General features: G+C 59.3%; 1 protein-coding gene across 1 annotated transcript; it reads left to right on the top strand.

Moving 5' to 3' along the window:
* Positions 1 to 4388: 4388 nt before the first annotated feature.
* MAN2A2 (mannosidase alpha class 2A member 2) lies at positions 4389 to 17472 on the top strand. Its single transcript, XM_090263602.1, has 22 exons — positions 4389 to 4542; positions 4928 to 5185; positions 5258 to 5402; positions 5518 to 5689; positions 6125 to 6252; positions 6463 to 6636; positions 6979 to 7165; positions 8988 to 9165; positions 9447 to 9649; positions 9741 to 9923; positions 10086 to 10200; positions 10429 to 10496; positions 10611 to 10776; positions 11246 to 11482; positions 11683 to 11805; positions 12102 to 12216; positions 12455 to 12588; positions 12787 to 12928; positions 13928 to 14061; positions 14813 to 15007; positions 15166 to 15276; positions 15845 to 17472. The coding sequence occupies exons 1-22, from the start codon at positions 4411 to 4413 to the stop codon at positions 15995 to 15997; spliced, it is 3453 nt and encodes a 1150-aa protein (XP_090119728.1). The 5' UTR covers positions 4389 to 4410; the 3' UTR covers positions 15998 to 17472.
* The last annotated feature ends 322 nt before the right edge of the window (positions 17473 to 17794 follow it).

The following is a 17794-nucleotide window of genomic DNA, read 5'->3' as shown; positions in this document are numbered from 1 at the left end:
TCCAGAGAAGGACTGAGATTTACTAGAACTCTTTAATTGCCCTGACTTGGCTGACTAGTTCCTCTGGGTTGGGGGGTGGGGGTGGGGGAATGAGGAACAACATAGTCTGAAGTCCCTCCTCTTCTCTTTACACCCAGTATGCAACATGCGGACAAAAATTATAAAATGTGAGAAAGAAAAAGAAAAATTGGGCCAACACACAAAAGAAAAAAAAATAAAAGAAGCAAACCCTCAGGTGGTCCAGATATTGGAGTTGGTGGACAAGAATTTAAAAATAACTGATGGTTAATACATTAACTGGAAAAAAGATGGACAGAATAGATACAAATATACAGAATTTCAACAAGGTTGGAATCTGCAAGAATCAAAGGAGCAGGCAGGGCTGAAAGAATACTATCTCTGAAAGTATAAACTCATTGCATAGGTTTCATAAAATTTCATAGAACTCAATGATAAAGTCACAATGATCGATTGGATGCATCAGAAGACAGAATTAGTGACCGTGAAGATAGATCAATAGAAGGTATCTAAACTGAAAGAGAGAAAAGAATGGAAAAATAAAACAGCCTAAGACACACATGGGACTCCAATATACATGAGTAACTGACGTTCCAAAAGGAGAGAAAGAAGTTAGGACCAGAATTAACTGAAAACAGCTCAAACATCTGTACAGCAATAAGAAAGAACGGACCACTGATACACACACCAACTTTGAGGTGTTTCAAAGACATGCTGAGTAAAGAAGTCAGACATGAAGGAATGCATACTTTTGGTCCCATTTTATGAAGTTCAAGAACAGGGAGCCCCGGCTGTTGTCTCAGTGGCTTGAGCTCCAGCTGCGAATCAAAGGTCACTGGTTTGATTCCCAGTCAGGGCACAGGCCTGGGTTGCTGACCAGGTTCCCAGTTGGGGGCCATGCAAGAGGCAACCACACGTTGATGTCTCTCCCTCTCTTTCTCTGTCCCTTCCCTCTCTCTAAAAGTAAATAAATAAAATCTAAAAACAAAAAGAAAAAAAGGCAAAACTAAGCTATAGAGAAGTGAAAAACTGGTTATGTCTGAGGGGTACGGATGGGAAAGGTGTGAGCGTGTAGGGGAGCAGGAGGGGCACAGCTCTGCCATGGTGTTCCTACAGCTTTGCGTGTCTGTACGTGGGTACATGGGCCACGTGGGCAAGGCGTGAGCAGACTGACTTGGGTCTTGACAGGCTTGAGAGAATGTTTTACAATTAATTACTCATGGAGCAAGGGAACACGCAGCCTGGAGTGGAGCCTGCCCAAGGCCATTTCTCATCCATCTTCCTCCTTCCGCTGAGTTCAGGGCTTTTCCCTGGGTAGCTCTAGGCCATACAACTGCTTAGCTGTTGTTTGGAGGTGGCTCCTTAGCCACCCAGTGACCCCCCGCCACACCTCCGGTCATCCTGTCACCTGGGCCTTTGGTTCAGTGTCAACCGGTGGGACTAGGGGTGCGAGAAGTTGACTCCACACTGGTGTGAGTGACCAGCTGCCTGGATCCTTTGGGGCTGGTAGTCTCCCTCCAGCCTGAGGGTATGGAAGTGAGGCAGGTCACCCCCGCGCACTCCGTGTCTGTGTGACCTCTTGGGGCAGAGGGACCTTTCGGGGTGATGTGGATGTTCTGTGTTTGGTCTGAGTGGTGATTATACTCGTGTGTACGTTTATCAACGCGTAAGCTGTGCACTTAAGACTCGTGCCGTATACTATGTTCTACCTCCACTTTTAAAGATTTTATATAATTATTTTTAGAGATGGGGGAAGGAAGAGAGAAAGAGAGGGAGAGGAACATCAGTCAGCCCTGGCTGGCATCGCTCAACTGGCTTAGCATCATCCCATCAGAGCATATGCCTGGGTTGTGGGCCAGTGTCCTTTGGGGCGTATAGGCGAGGCAGCCGCCCAATGTTTCTCTCACACATCAATGTTTCTCTCCGTCCCTTCCCCTCTCTCTAAAAATAAATAAACCTTTTAAAAAATGACTTAATCCTTGCCATGATGTTGTGTAGACAAAAAAAAAAAAATAATCAGTTTTCTGATTTGAAATTCTGTTGAAATTCCCCAGCCAGGGACCTGGCCTATAACCCAGGCATGTGCCCTGGCTGGGAATTGAACCAGTGACCTTTTGGTTTGCAGGACGAAGCCCAACCTGCTGAGCCACACCAGTCAGGGCTAGATCTCCATTTTTAAGAAAAGAACCGGGAGAGCACCAAGAAGAAAGAGCTCTGGAACATGAAGATTGTGATTGCCAGAATGAGCAATTCGATAGAAAGGCTAGAAGGTAAATTTCCCAGAACACAGGGCAAAACACAGAAAGACACAGGGCATGATGAACGCCTGTCCCTGGGTCTAGCACCTCAGGGACAGGCGTTCCCGTTAGTAAATGAACCTAGAAAAACGTCCCTGGTGGCGATCCAAGAAACGGGAGCTAAAACAGGGAGTGGCGTTTCACATCTGGTTAATCAAAGAAAAAGTTGTTTTGCGCAGTAGGCAAGGGTTTGTAATTGAGCCATGGTTTGGGGGTATCCCCTGGGCTACCCGTGCTTCGCCCCCCACCCCACCCCCCAGGTAACCGCACTACTGTGAACTTGTCCTCGGGTAATTTAAAAAGAAGGCAGATGCAGGATTAATGGAGACATTCGTGGCGGTGTGGTTTATTATCCTTCAAAATTACAGAAACCAGAGGCCCAGGAAAAGGAGGACCCACAGGACAGGTAGGGGGTGCCGCCGCGGCACCGCACCGGCAGGGGGCAGCACCCCGGCCTGAGGCCGCAGCCGCACCCGAGGAAGGGTCCCCGGAGCCGAGCGCGCAGGGGTGTTTCTACTACCGGGCCTTTGATGACGTTGCTCCGGCGAGACTCGGACCGACTAGTCTCGCTCCTGCGCCCAGGCCGGGCGGGCTGAGGCTGCGCACTGCGGCCGGGCCGGCGCGTGGGGTTGAGGAGCAGGCGGGGCCGGGCGGTGCGCTGTCCCCGCCCCGCGCGTGGAGGACGGGACGTCACGGGCCGGCGGCCCTGGGCCCGTGGGAGCGCGGCTGCGGCGCGCGGAGCCGGGGCGACGGGTAGGCGGGCGGGCGCCTTCCTTGCGTCGCCACCAGGGATGTGAGGGGCACCACGAGCCCGGCGGGGCCCGGAGCGGCGCGAGGCGGCCGCAGACGGTAACGCGCCGGGCAGACGCGGGGAGGGTCTGGCTGTCCCGCTGCGGCCGGCTTGGGCCCCAGGAGCCGGAGCGGTGCCTCGGGGGAGGGGGTCGGGGTTAGGGTCACAAGCCGTCCTGGGACCCCCGGTATCAGTGCGGGGCAGGGGCGGCCCGGCAGGGGTTTTCCAGCGGGTGTGCGGCCAACGACTGGCGCAGGTGCTGCCTCCGGGGCGAGCCCACCGCCTCTCCCCAGCTCCACCCTCTGTGGCCTGGAAGCAGCCTCCGAGGCCCTAAAAATATTGCCCGGAGGCTTCTGAGCGGAATCAGATCGCGCTCAGTGAGGCACGAGGCTTCAGCGACAGGCGTTTCGGCCCCCGGCCGGAGGGAGACCCAGAGCGGCGCCCCCTCACGCTCGCTGGCAGCCAGCGGCCTCCCTCCGCCAGGCAAGGCGGGCCCGGTCACCCGAAGTTGCCCCACAGCCAGCGGCCCTGCCTGTCCTCTCCCAGCGCAGGGGATCTTCAACATCAATCACTGCTGCCTGCCCAGGGGGTCCCCGAACTGCTGTATAAGCAGAGGCTGAAAGTTGCCCTCTGTGGAGGGAGAACTAACAGGGAGAAGACAGAGGACTCAGTCTGTGTTAGAAACATAAGCGGCTGCTTTTTAAATCCCTCCTGGGTTTCCCAGTGAGAGAGGAGCTGTGCCAGGCACGGGTTCTGCCGAGTACCCGTCTGGATCCTGCGGGGCGGGGAGAAAGGCTCTGTCTCTTTGGGCTTTAGTTGTAACTGTTAAAATAAATAGTAGCTCATTCCCCTGAAACTGGGACCACGTGATCACGGAGCCTGGGCAACCCCCTCCTCTGCCGGCTGTGCCTTTCTGGTAGATAAGCACTTTGGGAAGCTGGTCAGAATCAGGAGGTGGCGTGGTGACCTCTGGAGTCCGAGCTGGGAAGTTTGTTATCCTGTGATGCTTTTTATAGCGTCAGCCTGGGGGGAGAGAGCTGGCCTCGCCCTCGGGAGAAGCAGGACCAGCCTCAAATGTGGCCCTTGTGCTTTCTGATCCTCCATCGAGAGAATAAGACCCAGGTGGGGTCAGATCCACAAGCCCACGTTGGGATTTGATGCTTCAAAGCTTGCTTTTCTGGGAGTTGGGAGCACAGAGGTTCCTTGGGAGCAGCCCTCGGAAGCGCGTTGGAAAGATCACCAGAAGGGTTTTGGCTGTTGGGCTACCTGTGGTGTCTCTCCAGCCAGGTGTGCCCGGAGGCCAGCATGAAGCTGAAAAAGCAGGTGACTGTGTGTGGGGCTGCTGTCTTCTGCGTGGCTGTCTTCTCGCTCTACCTCATGCTGGACCGAGTGCAGCATGACCCTGCCCGGCACCAGAGTGGCGGGAACTTCCCCCGGGTGAGTCACGCCTGGCATCTGAGGCCTTCAGTGTGCAGGTTAGCACCCCGGCTGGAGAGTCCTGTCAGCCCAGATTAGGAACCTTCCTTGTCAGTAGGTGAGGAAAGGAGGGAGGAAGGGGAAATGGCGCTCTGTCTTGGGAATTCTCAGCAGATGTGCTAATGGGTTGCACCATTCCTTCCCACTGAGCCTGGCGTGCCCAGCCCAGGTGGACTGCAGTCCTCCGCAGTGACGCGCACCCCTTCCCCTACGTGCCAGAGCCCTCCCCGCAGGCTCGTGGTTATGCCTTCCCCTGGGGCGGGCAGGGGCAGCGGTCAGGCCTCAGGTGCTGGGGGCCCCAGGCGCAGGAGGAGCTGTGGGTGATGGTATCCTGGTTTCCCGGCAGAGCCAAATTTCTGTGCTGCAGAACCGCATTCAGCAGCTGGAGCAGCTGCTGGAGGAGAACCACGAGATCATCAGCCACATCAAGGAGTCCGTGCTGGAGCTGACGGCCCATGCCGAGGGCCCGCCCGCCCTGCTGCCCTACTACACAGCCAACGGCTCCTGGGTGGTGCCGCCAGAGCCCCGGCCCAGCTTCTTCTCCGTCTCCCCCCAGGACTGCCAGTTTGCTTTGGGGGGCCGGGGCCAGAAGCCAGACCTGCAGGTAAGAGTCACAGCTGGCGAGGGACCCTCGGCGGCCACGGAGACGTCACTGAGAGGCTCTCCTGCTCGGCAGATGCTGACCGTGTCGGAGGAGCTGCCCTTCGACAACGTGGATGGCGGGGTGTGGAAGCAGGGTTTCGACATCTCGTACAGCCCACGGGACTGGGACGCCGAGGACCTGCAGGTGTTCGTGGTACCTCACTCCCACAATGACCCAGGTGAGGGCCGCAGACGTCCGGAGCTGATGGCAGGGCGAGGCAGGGTGGAGGGCGGGGGGTGGTGTGCAGCTGAAGGAGACACAGTGTCCTCAGGGGACCCCGCATTGGCCCCCAGGCTGGATCAAGACCTTTGACAAGTACTACACAGAGCAGACCCAGCACATCCTCAACAGCATGGTGTCCAAGCTGCAGGAGGACCCGCGGCGGCGCTTCCTCTGGGCCGAAGTCTCCTTCTTTGCCAAGTGGTGGGATAACATCAGTGCCCAAAAGAGAGCAGCGGTGCACAGGCCAGTGCCCATCAGGCGGCGCGGGAGGGCTGTCCCCGGGCCTGCGTCTTGCCTGAAGCCGTGGTTCCAGCTGTGGCCGGAGAGGCGGGGGAAGCGTGGCAGGGATGAGGCGACATGATGGTGGTGGGGCCAAGGACGACGCAGCAGGAACTGGTTCGAGTCCCTTGTGTTAGGAGAAAGCAAAGTTCCGTGAGCACAAGGAAGAGAGAGCGTGGGGCCAGGCCCCCGGGCGCACAGATGGCATCTGCAGGAAGGCAGGGCCGGGACGGCAGGGAAGTTGGCTGGTGGGGAAGGAGGGCACACGTGTGTCCCCTTGGTCCTGGGTTCTGGCGAGCTGGCTCTGTGAGGCCAGTGAGCTCAGGTGCTGGCATCTTCTGTTTGTCACGACTGGGTGAACGTCCTCGCCCCACGCTGAGTGTGAGTGTTTCCCTCTAGGCTGGTGGGAAACGGGCAGCTGGAGATCGTGACCGGCGGCTGGGTGATGCCTGATGAGGCCAACTCCCATTACTTTGCACTGATTGACCAGCTCATCGAGGGGCACCAGTGGCTGGAGAGGAATCTCGGTGAGGCCAGGAAGGGGAATCTGCCCCCAGAGCTGGACCCCTGAGGATAGCAGGGAGCTTTAAGGTGCAAGGGTTGGCAGGGGATTCCTTGGTATGCTCATATCCCCACCAAGGGCCCCAGTGTGACGGCGGGACAGGGGCTGGGATCCCAGCATCCGGAGGCCAGGTGCTGAGGTGTTTGGGGCCTCTGGCTTCTGTGCCCCTGCCCAGGTGCAACCCCACGCGCGGGCTGGGCGGTGGACCCCTTTGGGTACAGCCCCACCATGGCCTACCTGCTGCGCCGTGCCAACCTGACAAGCATGCTGATTCAGAGGGTGCACTACGCCATCAAGAAGCACTTTGCTGCCACCCACAGCCTGGAGTTCATGTGGAGGCAGAGCTGGGGTAAGGCGGGTGGGGGTGGGGGTGGCAGCCATAGCTCTCCCAGGAACTGGGCAGAGATCCCAGAGCAGACCTGTTGGCACCGGTCGGGAGAGGATCACGCCGACCTCGCCTCTGCAGGATCCGCCGTTCTTCCCGAGGGTCTGGGAGCGCCGTCCCCTGGGGCAGCTGCGTGCTCCGGAGTCTGCTCTGTGCCCTGACCCTGGGCCTGCACATCCCCTGCAGCCCTGAGTCTAGGTCTACCGGATCCCAGTAGCCGGAGTGGATACCTGTCCTGCTGGTGCCCTCGGGCCCAGCTCCTGGCGTGGCCGGCTGGTGGCTGACTGCCCTCTCTGTCTTCCTTAGACTCGGACTCCAGCACAGACATTTTCTGCCACATGATGCCCTTCTACAGCTATGACGTCCCCCACACCTGTGGCCCGGATCCCAAGGTCTGCTGCCAGTTTGATTTCAAACGCCTGCCTGGCGGGCGCATCAACTGCCCTTGGAAGGTGCCTCCCCGCGCCATCACGGAGGCCAACGTGGCCGAGAGGTATTTGCCGCCAGCCCCGCGCTCTGGTCCGGGCTCTGCTGCTTGGGGGCTTCGGAAGACGGGGGTGGGCTCAGGTGGCACGTGAGGCCCGCAGCCCCTGTGTGGCAGGTCCTCTACGGCTCTCCCGTGGTTTTACTTCCCACAGGAGCATGTTTTCCTGTCCTAACAAACTGTCAGAGCCGCTCGACTGACTCAGAGGCGAATAATTCTCAAATTGGGTACTGTTTCTTCCGGCCTTCGAGCTGCTGTGCTGCCACAGAGCTTGGGCACCTTGCCTTGGCTCAGAGTTGGCCAGGATCCTCTGTGTTCTGAGCACCTGGAACCCCCTTTCTGGTGTACCCACTAGCCTCTGAGAAAGCAGGCTTGTTCCCTTTGAGAGACCCATTAGGGCCCCTTACGGGGTCGCTGTTAATGAAGCTGGCCCCCTGGGAAACTGCAGGTTAAGAGGGGCCGAGAACAGCGGTTTAGCCAGGACCAGACCGGCCTCAAGAACAGAGCAAGTGGAACTGGTTTTTACGTGGCAATACTCCAATTTCCATGATACCCAAGAGATAAAACATGTGACTGGAGGGAAAGAAAGTGGTCTTTTGTTTCCAGAATCCAGAAACCTAAATGCTGCTTCCAAACAAGCACCTAGGGCTGTGGAGGCGGGATTTTCCTTAAAGCAGCTGCGGTGAGCAGCAGGTGTGCACCGGCCCTGCAGTGCGGTGAGCAAGTCAGGAGAGGAACTTCAGTGGCTCCTTTGAAAGACGTCCTAGGCTGACACATTAGGGGGGAGTGGTATTGGAGGCGTCCTCTCCTGAAAACAAAATGGGAAAGTCCAAGCCGACCAGCACGGTTACGTAGCTTAGCAGCTGGTTGAACCGTGCCACCCGCCACGTGGTACGAGGAGGCGGATCTAAGAGGAGAAGGGGGCTGTGCTGCTCTGCTGCGGGGCCCTGTTTGTCGATCTGGGTGAAAAAGGAAGTTAGTGTTCGTCTGTAGTTCCTGCTGGTGCCAGGCACTATTGCACGTTCTAGCAAATGTCAATTCACGCGGTTCATTTTAATTCTCATGACGTTAGGATGGTAGGTACTGATGTTGCCTCATTTTGTAGAAAGTGAGGCCCAGAGGGGTTAAGTCACTCACCCAAGGTCACCCAGCTCGTGCACACGGGGCTGACGTGGGCCCAGACCGGCTCCTGAGCCCAGCCCCTTCCTCCAGGGCTGCCTCATTAATGGGTGGACGGAATGCAGCTGGGGCGTCAGGATCAGGATCCTGAAAGATCTCAACAGTTTGGGATGTGGGTCGGATCTAACCACCTAAGGTTTATTAGGTAGAGATGTAAGTTTCCATCCTTAGCTACAGGAAGCGGAATGGAAATTTCAGGGTGAGGAGAGAAGACCTTGAGAGCCATGTGCCCAGAGGACACGCGATTGATGTCACACTGCGGGGGGCCCATGGGGGCTTATGGCCACATGCATGTAAACGCACCCCGCCCCCACGGGAGCGCCAGGCCGCAACAGTGCGGTTCTGTCTTCCCTTGTCCCCCGTGTCCATCGCATTCATCACTGGGTCCCTGCACAGAAGAGTTGGAAGGAGGGCTGATCTGTTCTGTGCGGGGTCTGGGAGTGGAAGCCGTACGTGCCGGCCAGCACAGGAAAGGCTCTCCAATTGTCAGGGCTGTGGAGAACGCTGGGCCCTGGGATGGGGTTCCCCACCCCGCAGGTGTACATCTGCTGGCCGAGTGCCTCCTCGATGTGGGGCCACAGAGGGACCTCGGGCTCGCTCTGCTCAGCCTCCGGTGATGCTGAGACTCACGCTGGGCCCTCTCCCACCTCAGGGCAGCCCTGCTCCTGGATCAGTACCGCAAGAAGTCCCGGCTCTTCCGAAGCAACGTCCTGCTGGTGCCGCTGGGCGACGACTTCCGCTATGACAAGCCGCAGGAGTGGGATGCCCAGTTCTTCAACTACCAGCGGCTCTTCGACTTCCTCAACAGCAAGCCCGACCTCCACGTGCAGGTGCGGGGGGCGCCCTGGGCCATGCTGCCGGCTGGGCCTCCTGGGGGCTCCATGTGCCCCGCTCCTGGCTTCACACCGGGGTTCATTCCTGACCCTGAGTGAGGCTTCCCTATTCTCTCAGAATTTCTTCCCAGGCCTCAGCTAGTGGGTCAGGGCCAGACTGTGGGCAGGACAGGGCTGTGCAGGCAGGGTCCCGGCCCCCAGCCCTGGCTGCCGCACTGGGCCGCAGTTCCCATGGGGCTCTGGCACTGACAGGCACGGGTTTGGGGGGGTCCCCACAGGCCCAGTTTGGCACCCTCTCTGACTACTTCGATGCCCTGTACAAGAGGACAGGGGTGGAGCCAGGGGCCCGGCCTCCGGGGTTTCCGGTGCTGAGTGGAGATTTCTTCTCCTACGCGGACCGGGAGGACCATTACTGGACGGGCTATTACACCTCCCGGCCCTTCTACAAGAGCTTGGACCGCGTCCTGGAAGCCCACCTGCGGTGAGGCCCGGGCAGGGGGACGCGTGGCGGTGGGCAGAGGGTGGGACCCTGGGAGATGGGTGGGCCGGCACTGACGTGTCTCTCCGGACAGGGGGGCAGAGATTCTGTACAGCCTGGCTGTCGCTCACGCCCGCCGCTCCGGCCTGGCCAGCCAGTACCCGCTCTCGAACTTGGCCCTTTTGACGGACGCTCGGCGCAGCCTGGGGCTCTTCCAGCACCACGACGCCATCACTGGCACTGCCAAGGAGGCCGTCGTGGCGGACTATGGGGTCAGGTGCGAGCCCTGCCCTGTCCCTGTCGGCTCCACACCCCCACCCACCATCCCAGAGAAAGGACGTGCTGGGCGGTCAGCGGGCAGGCCTCCTGCAGCCCCAGCCCCTGGCAGCATGGACAGTGTCTGTGTCCCCTTCCCCACGGTCCCTCTCCTGTCCCCCAGGCTGCTGCGCTCCCTTGTCAGCCTGAAGCAGGTCATCATCAACGCAGCCCACTACCTGGTGCTGGGGGACAAGGACACCTACCACTTCGACCCTGCAGTGCCCTTCCTCCAAATGGTGAGCCCCCCGCCCTGGACCTGCTCAGGGGACCCTCTGTGTGCAGCCCCATCCCGGGAGCTGGGGTACGAGGGTGTTTCTCCTCTTTTCAATCTCTGTCCTGTGCCCAGTGCAGCTGGTGGTCCCCATCCAACAGACAGTGTATGTGTGGGGGGCGGTTAGGAGACAGGATGCCCAGTCAGGCCAAGCCTCATGGTGGCTCTTGCCCTCCCACCCACTGAATTCCAGGACGACACCCGCTTAAATCACGATGCCCTGCCAGAGCGCACAGTGATCCAGCTGGACGCCTCACCCAGGTGAGTGGGAGCAGGTCGGGTGCAGAGGCAGAGCCGCTCCCGGGCCTCCCCCTGCCCTGGCCCCACACCTGACCAGGAGCAGTGGCCTCCTGGGCAAGCTCACCTCCCCCACAGGTACGTGGTGCTCTTCAACCCGCTGGAGCAGGAGCGGCTCAGCGTGGTGACCCTGCTCGTCAGCTCGCCTCGCGTGCGTGTGTTTTCGGAGGAGGGTCAGCCTCTGGCTGTGCAGATCAGTGCCCATTGGAGCTCTGCCACCGATATGGTCCCCGACGTCTACCAGGTGCGCCGGGGCTCGCAAGGGGGCCTGGCTGGCTGGTCTCCCACCCTCCTGCTTTGACACCCTGTACAAGAGGATGGGGGTGGAGCCAGGTTGGGCACAGAAGTCCTGGGGACAGGGATTGCCAGAGGACAGTCACTTCTAGGATTTGATTCTGTCCTTGAAGGGAGGATGCTTTGGTGTAGGAATGACGATAATCAGAATGATATCCTGTTGCCCCATCGTTCATTCATCCCAGCAGCCTTTGCCGAGAGTTCAGTGTGGGGTTACCGCTTCATAGTTTTTCCAGTACCATTTGAGACCCCTGACGGTCTGATGAGGGGCAAGTTCCATAACGTCCACTTTCAGGGGGGGGACCGAGGCACCTGTGGGTACAGGGACTTGCACAGGCCCCACGAGCAGAATCCCGAGCTTGCGTCTGGGTCTGAGCCCAGGCTGTGGCCCCTGCTTCCTCACCGCCCTGTGCCAGCAGGTGTCCGTGCCCGTCCGCCTGCCGGCGCTGGGCCTCGGCGTGCTGCAGCTGCGGCTGGGCCTGGACGGGCACCGCACCCTGCCCTCCTCCACGCGCGTCTACCTGCACGGCCGGCAGCTGGCTGTCAGCAGGCACGAGGCCTTCCCTCTGCGCGTCATTGACTCCGGCACCGGTGACTTTGCCCTCAGCAACCGCTACATGCAGGTCTGGTTCTCAGGCCTTAGCGGGCTCCTCAAGGTAAAGGGCCAGGCGGGAGCCCGAGGAGGGGGCGTGTGCCGTGGGCCCGTGAGCATGCTGCCACCCGATGGACGGCGGACCTGGGAGAGGGCTCCGCGGCTCCCGGGGGGTCTCCGTGGGGAAGTGGGTCCGTGCCCTCCCAGGGGGCAGGCCTGACATGCCGCTGTGGGGCCAGGGGTCAGGGCTGTGTGTTTTGGCAGAGCATCCGAAGGGTGGACGAGGAGCAGGAGCAGCGCATGGACATGGAGTTCCTCGTCTATGGCACCCGCACGTCCAAAGACAAGAGTGGAGCCTACCTCTTCCTGCCTGACGGCGAGCCCCAGGTATAGAAAGACGCCCCGGAAGCCCCAGCGGGCCTGGGGGCCTCACTGATGGCACAAGACCTATGAACTGAGGCCTTGAGGAGGGCTCGGGCCTTCCTCCGGGGTGGGCCCTGCTGCCGGAGGCCTCGCCTGTGGGTCGGGGGCAAGGAGCTCTGCCTGGGGGCGTGGGCCCAGCTCAGCAAGGGGTCTCGGGCCAGAGCCTGCACGGAACAACTACTTTCCTGCCTGGCCCCGGGCTGGTACCCACCTGCTTTGCTCTGTGCTGTGGGTTCATCTGTCACCTGCTCTTCCCCCAGCCCTACGTGCCCAAGGATCCTCCCGTGCTGCGTGTCACTGAAGGCCCTTTCTTCTCGGAGGTGGTGGCGCACTACGAGCACGTTCACCAGGTGGTCCGGCTCTATAACCTGCCAGGTGTGCGGAGCAGGAGGGGCGGGCCCCGCGGGCTGCAATAGCTCTTCCCTCTGCCCGTTCTCGGTTCATAGGTCTGGCCATGACAAGTGACTGTTGAGGTGGGGATGATGCTTCATTCATTCTCCAGGAGGGCAGGCTCTCCAGGGAGAAGCGCTGGGAATGGCCTCAGGGGTGGGCACAGCCTGTCCAGCTCAAGCTGTAGCTCATTGTCACACTCTCCCCCCATCCCCATGCCCAGGGGTGGAGGGACTGTCTCTAGACATGTCATCCCTGGTGGACATCCGGGACTACGTCAACAAGGAGCTGGCCCTCCGCATCCACACAGACATTGACAGCCAGGGCACCTTCTTCACAGACCTCAACGGCTTTCAGGTGCTTCCCGGGGCCGGGCCCTGGAGAGCCCATGGAGCAGACTCGGACTGTGTTTGCTTCCATCACGGGCCCTATTGTGTGGGGTTGGGGGAGTCTGCTCTGATGGAGGAGGGGGACCTGGGTGAGAGTGGTCAGGGACTCCTTCAGACTGGGGGCCGAGAGCCCAGATGCCCTTGACCTGCCGGCCTTGCCCTGCAGGTGCAGCCCCGGCGGTACCTGAAGAAGCTGCCCCTGCAGGCCAACTTCTACCCCATGCCGGTCATGGCCTACATCCAAGACACGCAGAACCGCCTCACGCTGCACACTGCCCAGGCCCTTGGCGTCTCCAGCCTCCGTGATGGTGAGTGGGGCACAGGGCGAGAAGGGGAAGCGTGTCCTGCCCCAGGGCCTCTCCACTCTGCAGGCCACCCCTTCCTCCCAGTCAGCATCGCCTCCATGCTAGAAGGGCTAAGGCACTAACAGCTGTCAGTCCCAGGCGCTGGGGGACAGCAGACACCACCTCACCCTCCGGGGGCAGGCACCCTGTTAGATCCCCTCAGGAGGCAGCCAAATATTGAGTGGTGATTCTCAGTGGAGATGGGCGGTCCGCTTCTGGCTGGGGATGGGAGGGGGACCGTTGGAAAAGTGCATTGATGTTGTAATGAAATATGTAGCAAAGGAGAAAAGTATATATCATCTTCCTACTCATGGTCAGTAGAAGAGAGAATGACATTCTTAAGATCTAGAACAAGGACACTAGGCGCAATGGCCTGGGGCTGGTCAGCCAGGCAAGCCCAGGTGTCCCCGTGCCCTCGGGCTCAAGTGAACAGCTTGCATTTGGTGGCCACAGAGGCCTTCAGATCTTCCTTCCAGATGGAGCCTTTGCGCAGGGCTGAGCTGAGAGTGCCCCTCCAGGCCCCGCAGGGCGGTGGTGCAGTGCAGGAGGAGCGGGGCTCTGCTGCCCCTCCCCCAGGGCCAGCGCCTGAGAAACCTGTCCAGTTAGGGCCTCTGCAGCAGCTGCTGAAGGCTGGCATTGGCAGTTTTGCGTTTGTTTAATTTGTTTCCGAAGCCGGTCTAGACTCAGCATCTGCCTGGACATCTGGCCGGGCCGGGCTTGTGAGTCACAGAGCAGGGACAGTGGCCTGCCGGGACGGGCCTGCTTCCTCCGGGCCTGTGGTTCCCTCCTCTGTGACACCAGCCTTTCACTGAGCCCCCTCCAACTCTGGGTTCCAGAGCTGCTTTTTCTCCTGAGCAACTGAGCTTCCGGCCGCCCTCGGGGCTTTTCCCACAGGGCCAGGGTTGGGGACCTTCCAGAGGCCCCTGTCTGCTTGGGCCGGGGACCCACAGTTGCCTTTTGCAGGCCAGCTGGAGGTGATCTTGGACCGGCGGCTAATGCAGGACGACAACCGAGGCCTGGGCCAAGGGCTCAAAGACAACAAGAGGACCTGCAACCGCTTCCGCCTCCTGTTGGAACGGCGCACCCTGGGCAGTGAGGTAAACTCGGGCCGCCCTCCCTGGGGTGCCAGCTGAGGGCTTGAGGAGCAGCTAGAGCTGGGCATTGAGCACAGCATGGTGCCTGGGTCGGGCGACGGAGGCTGATGCTCTGAAGCTCTGCCCCCTGCAGCCCGGCACCTCCCTCTGGTCCGCGCCTGCCTCCTGTGCCCTCGTGTTCACCTGCCACCTCCCTCTCTGCGCCTCCCCCGACCCCCTCGTTCCACACCAGCCCCGCTCACCTCCTTCCTGGCTTTCTCTGCCCCCCAGCAGCCTGGCTTTTTCTCTAAACTGGCAGCCATATTTAGGGACTTGGTCTTTCACGACAGCAGGAGTGAGAACCAAGAGGTAAGGGCCACAGTGGGGGCGGAACGAGTGCTGGCATTAGCAGGTTGTGCCCGGAGTCGGCTTTGGAGGCTCCATCAGAGGCCTGTTCCCCACGGGGAAGCCCACATCTGTGTCTGCCATTGCCCTTGTGCTGAGAATCTCTCCATGTGACACGCGGTGTTGCTGATGGGAGTGTTTTTCATGATAGTGTCATAGAAGAAAACAAAACAAAAAACCAGGCAGTAGAGGAAGGTGGGAAGCAGCTCTTTCTAAGGTGTGTGTGATGGAAAGTGGCCACACCTGAAGGGTCTTGGAGCCAGGCACCCCTGTATCCAGGGCCAGCAGGGAAGCTCTTTTCAAAGGAACCGACCTGCTTGTGTTTTATCCTTGCCCAGTCCCTCCTCCACATCTCGGGCCATTCTTGTAGGTCCCAGACGGCCACTCTTCCAGCTACCCGTCCCTCCTCAGCCACCTGACTTCCATGTACCTGAGCGCCCCGGCCCTTGCCCTGCCCGTAGCCAAGAGGCAGCCCCCAGCCCCCGTTCTGCGCTCATTTCATCCTCTGGCTTCCTCACTGCCCTGTGACTTCCACCTGCTCAACCTGCGTTCACTCCAAGCTGAGGTGAGCATCCCGCTGGGCCCTGCAGCTCCGGGACCGATTCTGGGCTATCCTCACGCAGACTCCCCTCTGCCCCAGGTCGGCCTTCTGGGTGCGGGGCTGCTGCGCCTGTGAGCTCTGAGCAGCTCCCCTACACTGCCTTTGTGCCCTCTCTCACCCAGGATGATGCCTCGCCCTCGGCAGAAGCCGCACTCATCTTACACCGCAAAGGTTTTGACTGTGGCCTTGAGGCCAAGAACTTGGGCTTCAATTGCACCACAAGCCAAGGCAAGGTGAGCAGGGCCCAGGTGGAGGGAGGAGGTCGGGAGGTGGGGCCACTGGGAAGGGCGGGTGTGCGAGAGGGGGCTAAGATTGCAGCGGGTCAGGCAGTGATCGGAGGGCGGGGGTCCCTCTGGGGCTTCTTAGAGAGGAAAGGGGAAGCTGCTGACATTCATTTCCAAAGCTGCTGAGGCTTGGCGGGCAACTCCTACATGAGGCTCGTAGCTGGACCTCTGGTCCACGAGTAAGGATGTCCACCAAACAACGGAGAAGTCACAGAATAAACACCAAAAGCCGTCAAACTCATTCGTTGCTTACGCCGGCCCCGATAAAGGCCTCCACGAGCCAGACGCTTAGAAGTGAACCGAGAGTGGCCCCTGTCCTCAAACTGCTCCCGGCTCAGTGCAGTGGTTCCGACCCTAGGCCCGCGGACAGGCCCTGGGGGCGGGCCCAGGCGGGTGAGCCTGCGACTGAAGTAGGCGCCTTGCTACTGAGGGGATACGGCAGGCGACGTGGAGGGGGAAGGGCTGCCTACTCGGGGGCCCGCACCCAGCGCAGCCCTGCCCTCTCTCCTCTGCACAGGTGGCCCTGGGGAGCCTCTTCCACGGCCTGGACGTGGGTTTCCTGCAGCCAACGTCCTTGACGCTGCTGTACCCGCTGGCCTCGCCCTCCAACAGCACCGACATCTACCTGGAGCCCATGGAGGTCGCCACCTTTCGCCTCCGCCTGGGCTAGGGCTTCCTGTGGCCCGAAGAGAAAGTTCGTCCACAGAGGTGGCCTCCAGCATAAGGTCGGGTTGGACAAGCCACACGGGGCATCCTGTCCCGATCTACCTCTCAGAACTCTGACAGACTGGGCTTGGCCCTTATTTCCTGTTTATGGTTGCTTCTGTGTTCAGGGGCAACCCACGGCCCAGCGTTGGGTAGCCAGGGCAGACGCTAGTGAGAGCAAGGAGGCCGGGCCCTTGGCCAGAGGGGCAGGGCCAGCCTCGGCTGCGGGGTGCGAGTGGCCGGCCACTCCGCTGGGCACGGGCCCAGGTACCCACCCTTTTCCCAGGCTGGAACGGCGGAGAAGCAGGAGGGAGAGGGGAGGCTGAGTGTGAACAGCCCAGCCTCAGGGCCGGCCGGCGCTGGGGGGTCCTGTGGTTGCGTAGGGACTGCTTTTGCTGATGGCGACAGGCAGGAGGGGATGGGGCCCAGAGCCGGCAGTGGGTGGGGGAGCAGGAGGAACCACGCATGGCTCTGTGTGATGGCTCCTGGCCTGCATGCCCTGGCTAGGGGCCGCAGTGTGGCGGAACGACTAGACACTGTCATGGCCAGACACTTCAGGTACAAAACCCCATCTCAAACTGGGCACTTGGTCTGTATATTGATTTGTGGGAAGGTGGCAGGGGTGTGTGGGGTCCGCCACCCCACTGACTGACTCCTCCTTGGTACCTGTACTCTGTACACCACTGTCCCCGAGAGTTCCTTCCGATCATGGGGGCGTTTCCTCTGCCAGACTTCCTTTCCCTGGGAAGAAAGCGGAGCCTCCAAGACCGCCTGTGTGTACGCAACCTGAGGGAGCTTTTAGCACCATCCCTCCAGTCAGGCCACGAAGCTTCACTGTCAGTACATCCTTCTTTGGGAGGATTTGGCTCCTGGCATAGGAACCAGTGATATGTGAACCAATTGGAGGCACTGTGGCTGGTCAGCCTTTATTTCAGCTCCAATTAATAGAGAAAAATTCATAATAGTTTCTATAGATGCTGAAACAACATTTGGCAAAATTTATCATCTACCCCTTCTTAGAACTTTTAAGATCAGAAAGAAACATGCTAATCTAGATCAAGGTCTCTACGAGAAACCAACAGTTAAGGGCATTCCAAAGAGTCGACCTCCAGAGGCGTTCCCGTTGAAGTCAGAACTAGCCAAGGACCTACTATTATTTAAGAAAGTCCTGGCACTACTAGTCCCTGTGGTGTGGCAGAGGAGGGAGATGGAAGAGAGAGTTATAATCGTCATTACTTATAGACACCTTTAAAATCAACTTAAGACCTATTGAGAGCATTCTGTAAGTTGACCCGGATGATATGTAGCAATATCCTGTATAGACTCTGGCTCTCTCCAGACAGCCGTACATTCATTATGTTCCAGTGAGATTGCATATATTTTTGCAATTTGACAGGTTCTAAAGTTCATCTGGAAAAGTGAATGTGTGAGAATACTAAATCTGAGTACTGGTGAGTCGGGGGTGGCCGTGCTGCGGTGGGTGGCAGGCACTGGCCCTTCAGGACTTCTGAAAGGCCACTCAAGCAACCATGAGTTCAGTGAGTGTGTCCTGGAGGTGGAGCAGACAGAGGCTAGGGGGACAAGTGGGAGAGTCCATGCCAAGACACAGACATTTGGGCATTTACAATAAAAGGAGTATTTAAAGAGAAAAAGATGACTTATTTAATAAGCAGTACTACTTTAAGACAACTGGCTATCTATGAAAGTTAGATTTCTACCTCACAGTTTCCACAAAAAAATTAGTTCTAGAGGGGGAAAAATA

The sequence above is a fragment of the Furipterus horrens genome, unplaced genomic scaffold (assembly GCF_987537825.1).
Source record: "Furipterus horrens unplaced genomic scaffold, mFurHor1.1.pri manual_scaffold_16, whole genome shotgun sequence".
NCBI classification, from domain to species: Eukaryota; Metazoa; Chordata; class Mammalia; order Chiroptera; family Furipteridae; genus Furipterus; species Furipterus horrens.
The sequence above is the reverse complement of the archived record's forward strand: the minus strand, read 5'-3'. Positions and strand labels throughout refer to the sequence as shown.

Bases quoted from the DNA above. Each gene is read 5' to 3' on its own strand.
- MAN2A2 (XM_090263602.1), top strand. From the start codon at position 4,411: ATGAAGCTGAAAAAGCAGGTGACTGTGTGTGGGGCTGCTGTCTTCTGC. The intron at 9,924-10,085 runs GTGCGAGCCCTG...CCTGTCCCCCAG, and splicing joins GTGGCGGACTATGGGGTCAG to GCTGCTGCGCTCCCTTGTCA. The intron at 11,483-11,682 runs GTAAAGGGCCAG...GTGTTTTGGCAG, and splicing joins GCCTTAGCGGGCTCCTCAAG to AGCATCCGAAGGGTGGACGA.